The sequence below is a fragment of the Pempheris klunzingeri genome, chromosome 13 (assembly GCF_042242105.1).
Source record: "Pempheris klunzingeri isolate RE-2024b chromosome 13, fPemKlu1.hap1, whole genome shotgun sequence".
In the NCBI taxonomy this organism is placed as follows: domain Eukaryota; kingdom Metazoa; phylum Chordata; class Actinopteri; order Acropomatiformes; family Pempheridae; genus Pempheris; species Pempheris klunzingeri.
The window spans coordinates 10,227,115-10,237,500 of record NC_092024.1 but is presented as its reverse complement, the minus strand read 5'-3'; the positions used below and the strand labels follow the sequence as shown (position 1 = coordinate 10,237,500).

The 10,386-nt window shown below is 40.9% G+C and overlaps 3 protein-coding genes across 4 annotated transcripts in view; 2 read left to right on the top strand and 1 right to left on the bottom strand.

Annotated features, from left to right (window-relative positions):
• LOC139212220 (KATNB1-like protein 1) overlaps positions 1-588 on the top strand; it is a 19,822-nt gene extending 19,234 nt beyond the window's left edge. The window contains exons 8-9 of the mRNA XM_070842714.1: positions 33-126; positions 223-588. Coding sequence (XP_070698815.1) covers positions 33-126; positions 223-255 — 127 coding nt within the window. The 3' untranslated portion in view covers positions 256-588. The remainder of the gene's footprint in view (positions 1-32; positions 127-222) is intronic.
• Positions 589-2,100: 1,512 nt separating this feature from the next.
• On the top strand, positions 2,101-5,056 carry LOC139212262 (fibrinogen-like protein 1-like protein). 2 transcript variants are annotated; one of them, XM_070842772.1, is made up of 3 exons: positions 2,101-2,281; positions 2,389-2,546; positions 3,667-5,056. In XM_070842772.1, exons 2-3 carry the CDS (start codon positions 2,402-2,404, stop codon positions 4,359-4,361), a joined length of 840 nt encoding a protein of 279 aa, XP_070698873.1. In that variant the 5' UTR covers positions 2,101-2,281; positions 2,389-2,401; the 3' UTR covers positions 4,362-5,056. The 2 variants fall into 2 exon arrangements, with proteins under 2 accessions (XP_070698873.1, XP_070698872.1); XM_070842771.1 differs by having other exon boundaries at positions 2,386-2,546.
• An 804-nt stretch (positions 5,057-5,860) lies between these two features.
• chrm5a (cholinergic receptor, muscarinic 5a) lies at positions 5,861-7,441 on the bottom strand. The gene has a single exon (XM_070842645.1). It carries the CDS (start codon positions 7,439-7,441, stop codon positions 5,861-5,863), a length of 1,581 nt encoding a protein of 526 aa, XP_070698746.1.
• Between the last annotated feature and the right edge of the window lie 2,945 nt (positions 7,442-10,386).

Here is a 10,386-nt window from a genome sequence, read left to right as displayed (position 1 = left end):
CAGTATTTATTTAACTTGTGTAACTGTTACAGAAATTTGCAGGTCTTTAATCAGCAGTTATCGGAGTTGTGGCATCAAGTACCATTACTGAAATTTGTTCCAGGAGCTGCTGGAGACATGGCAAAGGTCAGTGTTGAATGTATGAATAAATCATTACCACTGTCATTGCTGGTTTTACATTTTCATCTTAATCTTATTGTACATGCACCCTTTTCCCCTTAGGTCATTGATTCCTTTCTGTCTCAACTTAGCTGATGGCAATGAAGAGCCCGAAAAGAAATCGTTCTTTGATAGCTGCACAACAGTAGTGCTTTTTATCTCGTACTGTACCTGTCCTGAGATGATGTTTCTAGAACTTGATGTATTTATTGGTTTTCAGATCAGCATGAGCAGATGTACTGAGAAAGTGAAATAGAACTGTAATCATGTGGCAAATGTGATTTGATTGTGTTTTTATTGACCAAGTAGCGTGTTATAATATACGATCAATGACAAGAATGTTGTCATTATGCAATGTTGTGTGTCTGTTCTTTGTAATTGCCCCATTGGTCATTGGTGATGAATAAAGTTTGTATTTTAGATTTTAAAGTTTTGTGGTTGCCATGAATACTTGTTACAACCAAAGGATGTAATCATAGTTGCCTAAGCAATGGAAACTTGCAAACACAAACTTGTGTTTTTGTGGCCCCACTTATTGATCGGACAACTTTGCTATTTTTAAACTTTTGGATCAAGTTTGGATCAACATAAATTATATCTGGCAGCATTATATGTAGTATGTGAATTGAAAATTACATTTCCTGTCCATGCCGAAGCCGTTTTCTCATGTAAACTTTTAGCAATTCCCAGAGAAATCAGGTCCGGACATCCGGAGTTGCCCTTTCACACATACAGCACACCCCCACACTGTCTATGCACACAACAGGAGACTGTCTGAGTCAGACTTGTTACAACATACTGAAATATATTGGTTTAGTCGAGGGCTGCAGGAGGCAGGACATGTGTTTACCAGAAACAAAACAGCTTTAATTTTATGAGAAATCACAGGAAATCCTGTCTCCCATTAATGACAGTTACGTAAGATACGTTAACTAACTACATTACTGCGCCCTGAATATCTGTGTGGTTGGTTCTCAATCACTGAGCATGAAGAAGTTCAAGGATTTCTGCCAGAATGACTTAAGGAAATCAGGCAAAAAGTCCAACAAAGTCATTACATGACATGAGGTCCTGATGGGTGAATCAAAATTATAACTCGAGAGGAGCTCTAGTCCTGTGTTATGTAAAGAGGTGATGAAAAACAATATGCAATTAAACAGAGAAGATGCACAATATACATTTACAAAATTAAGCAAAACAAATGCAAGTGTGATTGGAAGTGCATAAATATAACCTTTTAAAATGAAATGAAATCAGTGTAGGCAAATTCATTTGGTTTTGTAGCTCATTCCATCTGTACACAGCATAGCATAGCACATTTTCCAATTTCATTGAACTTCAATGAACATACGGTAATGTATGGTGATGTACGGTTATGTACAGTTATGTATGGTATATGGTAAAGAATGGCATTCTATGGTAATGTACAGTAATGTATAGTGATGTATGGTAGCGTATGGTAATGTACGGTATTCTATGGTAACGTGGTAATTTGGTATTCTATGGTTATGTATGGTAACATATGGTAAAAATGGTAAAAAAATAAATTTCCTACGCCTCCCTCTGCCCATCACTAATCATGCACCCCCAGTTTTAACTATAACCAGGTACCCATGCATGTAATCCCTTTACTCTGTGGGAGAAGGTGGCACCAATATGAACACACACCTTTATGGAGCTGCACTGTACATACTGCACTAAACACACTAAACACTGGACACCACCATCACCAAGTTTAAGTACAGTTGGTTAAAATAACAGGTAGAAAAATAATCTGCCAGTTCACCAGCAACACATTTCAGTTGAGCGCCTACAATTCAGTGTCATCTGGACTTCAGCCTCATTTAGTCCTGCAGTGATGTAAGTAAGGCAGAGATATGGGTTTGCCTAACTCATATCTCTCCATTTACATGTGGGTTTATCTCACTTGACACAGATAAGTGGATGGTTGGAGTCATTGAGATGCAAACCTGAGGCTGAAGTCCAGCTGAGACAGGGCAGGAATGGATTTCAGCGAACTGTGAATCTGAGCTCAGTGTTCAACAGCTCTATTTGCATTCAGTCAGCGTAGACGATCACATTAAGAGTGAGGGAAAAGGTTTGGGTCCAGGCTCTGCTGAAGGTAAGCACATTAATCTTACATTTTTTCAGTACAGTTTTGATGCGTGTTCTTCATTAGATTCACTCCATTCAATAATAAGCTTACAGTAACACTTGGTTTGACAGCAGAGGAGAGTGAAGGATGAAGTGTCTGAGATGCTGGCCGCCAGCAGTGGCCTTGCTCCTGCTTAGTGTGGCTGGAGTAGACATGGAGCATCTCCAAGCAGAGAACCTGAACCTCATTCAGCCAGATCAGCATAACTTGGTCCTGAACCCTGGAATGAGAGGTATTTATTTGTATTTCACTTTCACTTTCAGTTTGACATTTCTTTTTGCTGTATATCTCGAGGTTTTACATTTACAGTTCTTGGGGAATTGAAATGAACATATCTTGTGCATTTCTGATTTTCCAAACTCTGGCTGATGATGGTGAGAAACAACCCTGTGATTTCTTTTAAATGCTGAATTACCCTTATCTCCAACTGTCTGCGTGGATTTTCCTGTGGTTGCGGGTCAAATTCCAGGCTGTAGACCCAAACTGCTTAGTGACTCATTGATGATAACTGTTAGGTATATTATGAGAAGATTTGTTTATCTTAGTAAGATAGTTTATCAGACAAACAGTTGTAATAGATTGGCAAATGATCAAGGTTTTGCCATGTTTACCCAGACGATATTGAGAAACATTGTTGATGTGCTGTTGCCATCCATGCAATGCTAATTAATTCCTGGAATTTCTGTTACCACAATATAGCTTTCGACACTACTATACCATGGATGTATCATAAGAGGTCCTATAATACGCCCATGACTGCTACTGCAAGTACTAAAGTTGAATATTTTCAAATTGTGCAAAGAGGGGTCTTAAAGGAATGGTTCAACATTTTAGCTCTAAATCTCACATATTGACATATCTTGTTTGTTTAATCAGTACAAATACTTTTGTTTTATTTAGGAGTACAGGAAGTTACTGAACATGACAGAGTCATGGTATATGGGCACCTATCCCCCTGTAAAACCATGGTGTGTCATTTTTACACTTTGGTTTTTGCACAGTTTTAACAAAAAGTGTTAATCTGTGAGCCAAAGAGATGCCAGTGGGTGGCTCTTGTTACCTTTGGACAGATTCAGACCAGCTACTGTATTTCCCACTGTTTCCATTCTTTGTGCTAAACTAAGCTAACCGTCCCCTGAGAGTGGTGTCAATCCTCTGACTCTTGCGCATTGCCCACAATGTCACACCATTCATTAAAATAACGTTTAGTTGTGATTATTTTGGGTTTATTGAATTTCAGTGGACATATCCGTAAATGTTTTCATGTCTGCATAATAAAACATGTCAAAAGAAGAAAAAAAAAGGTACATAGGAAGGGTATTTTACCCCACCCATATCTTATTCACCAACAGTGCTACCCAGAGACTGCCATGAAATGCTGATGACCTCTTCTGGCCAGGCCAGAGACGGGATTTATCTGATCCAACCAGGTGACTCCCCCATTGTGGCCTACTGTGCCATGCAGGAGGGAGGCTGGACCGTGGTGCAGCATATTACAGTCAATAGTAGCGTGGACTTCGATCGTACCTGGGCTGAGTACAAGCATGGCTTTGGGGATGTAACCGGTGATCACTGGCTTGGGAATGAATACCTTCATCAGCTCACCCACGGCCCTGGGCGCTATAAACTGGGAATAAAACTAGTGGACCGAGACGCTATCACCAAGACGGGGGAGTATGATCCATTGTTGGTGGAGGGTGAATCATCAGCGTACAGGTTGAGGCTGGGGTTGTTTAAGGGCTCTGCTGTAGATGCTCTGACCCTGGACACGGAGAACTACCTGCATGACAACCAAAGATTCACCACTAAAGACAGAGACAATGACAATTACTTCCAAAATTGTGCTAAGTTGGAGTTTCAGGGGGTGCCAGGAGGAGGTTGGTGGTACGATGCCTGTGCCGGTGCCAACCTCAACCGCAGAAATGTCATCTACTGGCAAAAGGACTGCAACAAGGAGCGACTTTGCAAATATGCATGGATGATGGTGAGACCTTCAGACACAGTTAAACTGATTCACAGTGGAGACTGCAGAAAGGATGAGCTATGAGGACACCATTCTCAGGAGTCATGATACTGTATAACACTGGGTTTGGCAGCTATTGAGGCCCAAGAGTTTAGTTGGTGTTTTTTTTAGGTTTTCTTTGCAATAAATAAACACTACAGCTGGCCATGTGAGTTATTTAGGCATTAAGCTGGACATTCAGGTCACCACATTTTATTCAGAAATGCATGGACATGATCACAAAGTACTGAAAAGAACAAAAACTGAATCACAAACTTTGAACACAGTATAAAAAATGCATTACAGTTTTAGCTCTAGTTTTGTTGCCATCATACATGTCAATACATGAAGCAAAGCATCTCTTTCATTCCCCAAATTGCAAGTGCAGATTTCTGGTTTATCACAGTTACGAAAAAGTGTTTCATGACATGAGAGCTTATGACACATGTAAAATATCTTTTGCATGTCATCTGCCATCCAATGCTAGAAGAAAGGAACATTTCACAAACAGCATTTTCTTTGCCACAGTACATTACAAGTTTTCCAGAAATACAATGAAGACATGATGACATGTTGATTTAGCCACAGTAATTTGGAGAAAACAAATACAGTATTTAAATGCTCAAAGAAAAAGATAATATCCTGAGGATGAAGAGTAATAAACAGATTACAATAAACAATGTGTGCTCTTAAATTCTCAACACCGTTCCTATTGTAAACACTGACATTGTTTAGGGAAATTTGTCATATATTTGAGTCAAATGATTTTTATTTTATTTTTATTTTTTTATTCTATCTTATTTGGTAGGATAGATCAGTCTGGGGTTTCTTATTAATGTTTGAAAATTATGGAATCATTACTCTTTACTTACCACCGTGATTCTACAGCACAGGAAATGCAGAACATATAGTGTGAAAACAACGAAATTGAATCTATATTCACTTGTCTGACAAATGGCATTGGCACATGTGAAAAGGCTTTGATTATCATCAAGTTACAATCTTGATTTTGCAAGCAGATTCTGACATCAGGACGACATGTATTAGCCCTTTAAAATAAAATAGCGATTCCAAAATGTGCATCCTCCATACAAACACCATACCTACAGAATAAAGCGTTTGTGCATGTGTGATATTTTAGGTGTAAGAGCATCAACTTGGGGACTATTTGTAGTAATAATTTGTAAAATACAAATTCAGTACAAAATGAAATAATCTGAGTGTTAATAGATGGCATTTCATAAGATCAATTTTGCAGATGGGGAGTGGGGGTACTGGTATTTGCAATACTTCAGAATCTATGTACAGTGTCACTGATTATATTGGGAAAATTTTCTAATTCCATTTCCAAAGTCCGAACAGTAATTAACATACACTACAGCTGACCTACTGATTAATGAGCAACACTATCAATTGTACCAGCTCCTCCATATAGTATTTTTTACTTTTGATATCACCTTATATTTAGAATTCAAGTTCATAAAGACAAGATTATTAATTAACATATAATTTACAGCCATCATCATACACCATCTATAAACTGTTCATGTCAGCTTGGAGCTGACCACAGGGTTTTGTCCATACCAGTATAGTTTCTCCTCAATCCTTTTCTTCTTCCACTGGCAAAGTAAGAGCATACGGAAGGTCTTTTGGAAAGTCTTGTTGCAAAGGGCGTAGCACATGGGATTGACGGTGCTGTTGACGTAACACAGCCAGTAGCCCAGATGCCAGAGTGAGAGGGGAATGCAATCTGAGCAGAAGGTGGAAATAAGCACCATGATGTTATAAGGCGTCCATGTTAGGATGAAGGCCAGCAAGATAGCGCTGAGAGTCTGAGCTGCCTTCCTCTCCTTGATCAGCACCATCCTCTTCCTCTTGGTGATCTGGTTCTTCAGCGTGGCATCTATGGGCTTAGACGTCGAGGAGGTGGACGGAACGCTCATGGACTCGGCCGAGGAGAACGTTGACGGTGCCATTTTGGTTTCTCCGTTCTTGCTGTGGTGTTCCACGTGAGCGTCTTTGGCCACAGGCTTGAACTTGTAGGACACACACTTGCTGATCTTGTGAGAGTTGCTTTTGGGTGGCGTCTGGAAGAAGCTGTCCTCATCGTAGCTGCTCAGCTGCTCGCTCTCGCTGCCCACTCCACTCTTGATGGTCTCACAAGCCTGGTTCCTGAAGGAGTGCTGGAAGCCCCCAGGAGACACGGGCCTGTCCTCATCCTCGGAGGAGGCATAACTGTTGAAGGTGGTCAGCTGACCAGCTTTGGTCCACTCATCATTGGTGGTGGATGCTGATTTGGCAGCGTTGCTTCTGCTGGAGGAGGACCAAGAGGCTTGATTCCTGTCATGTGAAGCTGACCTTAATTTACAGCTAAAACAGGTTCTGATTATGGTCTTCTGAGGCTGGGCGACCCCTGAGTCTGTGGGATAGTTAATCCCCTGCAGCTCAGCCAGATCTTTGGTCCTCTTCTCTGTTTCCTTGTAGATCCGACAGTATAGGATTGTCATGACTGATACAGGGATATAAAAGGCAGCAATCGCTGTCCCAAACGTTATCACAGGCTCAGAGAAAAACTGGATCTGGCATTGCCTCTCAGGGACAGTCCTTTTTCCTACAAAGTACTGCCAGCAGAGAATAGGTGGGGCCCACAGAATAAGTGACACCAGCCAGGCCAAACCTATCATGATCCCAGCTCGTTTGGGAGTCCGTTTGGCCCTGTAGGTCAGAGGTCTGGTGATAGAAAAATATCTGTCAAAGCTGATCACCAACAGGTTCATGACTGAGGCGTTACTAGCGACATAGTCCAATGCCAACCACAGATCACAGGCGAGGTTCCCTAAGGCCCAATAGCCCATCAGTATATAAGAGGTATAGAGATTCATGGAGAAAACACCTATGATGAGGTCAGCAGCTGCCAGACTCAGCAGGTAGTAATTATTTACCGTCTTTAGCTGGCTGTTGACTTTAAAGGAGACCATCACCAGGACGTTCCCCACTATGGTGATGAGGCTGACTATAGCTGAAACAGTCGCAATGGTGATCACCTCCCACAGACTGTGAGTGACCAGGTGCTGATCCATTGTACTGGTGTTTACAGTGGAGTTCAGTATGCTCTCTCCCTCCATGGTCCTCTTTTTTTTATTAGCATACAACCACTTCAAGAGTGTTCGGACTTGGCATTTTCAGGAAGACCTACTGGAAAGAGAAGAAAGAAAATGTTATTCATTATCCCTTCAAAAGGTTCTACTCATAGCCACTAGATGGCAACAATTCAGCATGATGAGCATCAAATATTCACACTTTGCTTGACACTGAGGAGGAGAATATATATATATATATATTTATTTATTTATTTACTAACATCTACTTGCATCTACTAACTCATTAACTCATTAAGCTTTTGTACTTCAAGCAGTTCCCACAATTAGATCAAGCTCATGTACACCCATATGGAGCATTTTAGGCAATCTCCACAAACATCTGTGGCACATTTAAAAAAATCCAGGTCATTACATAATTTTATTTCTTGCTCTAAATCTGTGCCGTTATATTAATAGTGCATAAACTCAGTTTCATAGTTCACTAAGATTGCCCGTTTCTCTGTGGGGATATAAATAAGGGAAATATGGCAAATGGTTCATGGTTCATAAGGCCTTATGCCCTTTTTTGCTCACTATCTTTGCAGCCTTTGTAAATCCAGTCTGTGCAAACTGTGATGGATGACAGCAACCTGGCACCTTTTGTTGTTTCTGCACACATGTACAGATTTCTGCAGAAGAATTGAATCAGACAGTCATAAATAAATTATAGATCAATCCAAGTGTATAAATGCAGCATTATTTGAAACATATCTGTTTTGATTAGTTAATCTAGTTTAACAGTGGTTTAGCATTGAGGCTACTTCTCTATACAAACTTATCACTGCACAGGATCATTGGGAGGTGGAGCCTTTCCCAGCATTCGCTGGCAAAAAGTTGGAAATAACTCAAAAGGGTGCCAGTCAAACTGTGTATCCATGATAGGTCATTATGATCACTATATCATTATAAGTAATTGCACCAAACCAATTATTGAAGTCTTCATTGCCAAGCATACGAAAGCTATGTGAACATTTATACCTCATATAATATATTGTAGCAAACACAAAGACTAATGAGATGAAGTAATGAAGAGAAAGTCAAATGTGACAACAGAATTGCATAAACAGTTAGGGAGCTGTACTGTACATTCAACCATAAAATTAGGTGAAAGTGTATAAAATGACAAACACAAGCTGTGCACAACTATGAGGTTGGTGAAACGTACAAATGAGCCTACATTTCAAACTCACTGCTGGCTAATTTGTCAGTCATGCAGTGAATTTCTATTTTCACAGTAAACTTCATTTTTTAAGAGTGATGGCCCTGAAATAATCAAATAAGCAAACATTTTCTGCGTGGAGAAAATCTTTAATTCCAATTCCAATTCCAATACTCCTGTCTCTGCAGCACGGGTTCATGGGATCATTTATAGAAACATTTGCAGTTAGCAGAGGCGTTTGTGTGGCCATCTCCCCGTTGAAAACATTGCTTGCACACTTACATTTTACAAGGGTAAAGTACTCCCATATAACTGCATGCCCTGCTCCAGTAGAGGGCAGCACATAATCTCCACACCAGCCTCACTCATGGTCCCTTCACTCTCAGATCAGAGCAGTGATGTGCATGCACATTTCACCCCTGAGTGTTGGACACACCAATCAATAGTAGCTGAAGGGCTGCCCATGCCAACCTGGACCTGAGCGTTCAAAATGATCCGGAGGGAAAACATTTTATGGCTTGATGCCTTCCCTTCATGACCTACAAATGCATAACAGTGCCATGTGGTCTTGTTCCTGCCTTAAAGGTTTTCCATCAAATGTGTTGAAGCTGTATTCTCATGAGATTGAGTACATTTGTATATACAGATGGATGATTATACTGTGAGGAAAAAACAGATTTGTACCCATTTTGACTGTACAAGTAATCGAGGGTGAGGCCAGTCTCTATACTGTTCCACACCGTTAGATACTAAGATATTCCAGCTTTCCAGAGAGCACTCACCTCTCTCAGGAAATACCTCAGCCAATTGGGCTTGCAGCATTGGTATTTTCAGCCACGCTGCTTGCTCTGCTTAAAATTAAAGAATTTCGGTGCCATGTTACAGCCCAGCCTCTGCGTCCCGCATGGCCTTCCAAGCTCAAGATGTTCACACTCTCCACAATCATTATTCCCCTGAAATGACCAGTACAGTAACAGCAGTGGCATAAATCCACCATCAGGGAGGAACAGACTGTTTGAGGCAGCATTGAACTTTGGAGCAGATCACCTGGAGTGTAGCGACTTAATGTTCAGACGATCACACCGACACGTGTGGGCAAAGACACAGCTTTTCACTGTTTTTTCAATTGTGTATCCTGCGGTTTCTTTCACAAGATTTCTCTTGTATCTCATGTGAACAGATGTCTCATAACTGGAGAGCTCCTCCAGAAGATGGATCGTCATGTCTGCCTGCAACGCTTCGGTTGGGATCACTACCCCATACTACTTGAGAAATAACTTGCTCACTCATCGGCATTCTTTTGACAGTACCAGGTTAGCAGGAGTGCCAGTGGCAGCCCGAGGCCCACACAAATAACATTCCAGCCACTGCAGGGGTCCTTCTGCAGGACTCGGATTGTCCCTCATCTTGTTATAGAGTGGCATTTCACATAACATCACTCAAATCCCCACACCATTACTCTGTTTAGTTTAGGAGGTATCATGAATCTGTCCGTAGAAATTCTCTGTTATTTTGTGTTGTGGACAAATGTAGCAATTTGTGATTATGATCTTATTGTTTGCTTCCCTTACAATGGGGTAAAATGGCACACTGGTTTCTGAGGCAAAGCTTTCCCTTTTTCCAGGGGGAGATTTGATTAAGAATGATCTTTCCAAATTAAAGCCTGTATAACATTCTTAGCCTTGCTAGCAGCATGGCTCTAGGAATGGCAATGTCTGTTGTCGACGGTCCATCGCTTTGGTCTTTAATGAAATATCTCCACACCTACTGG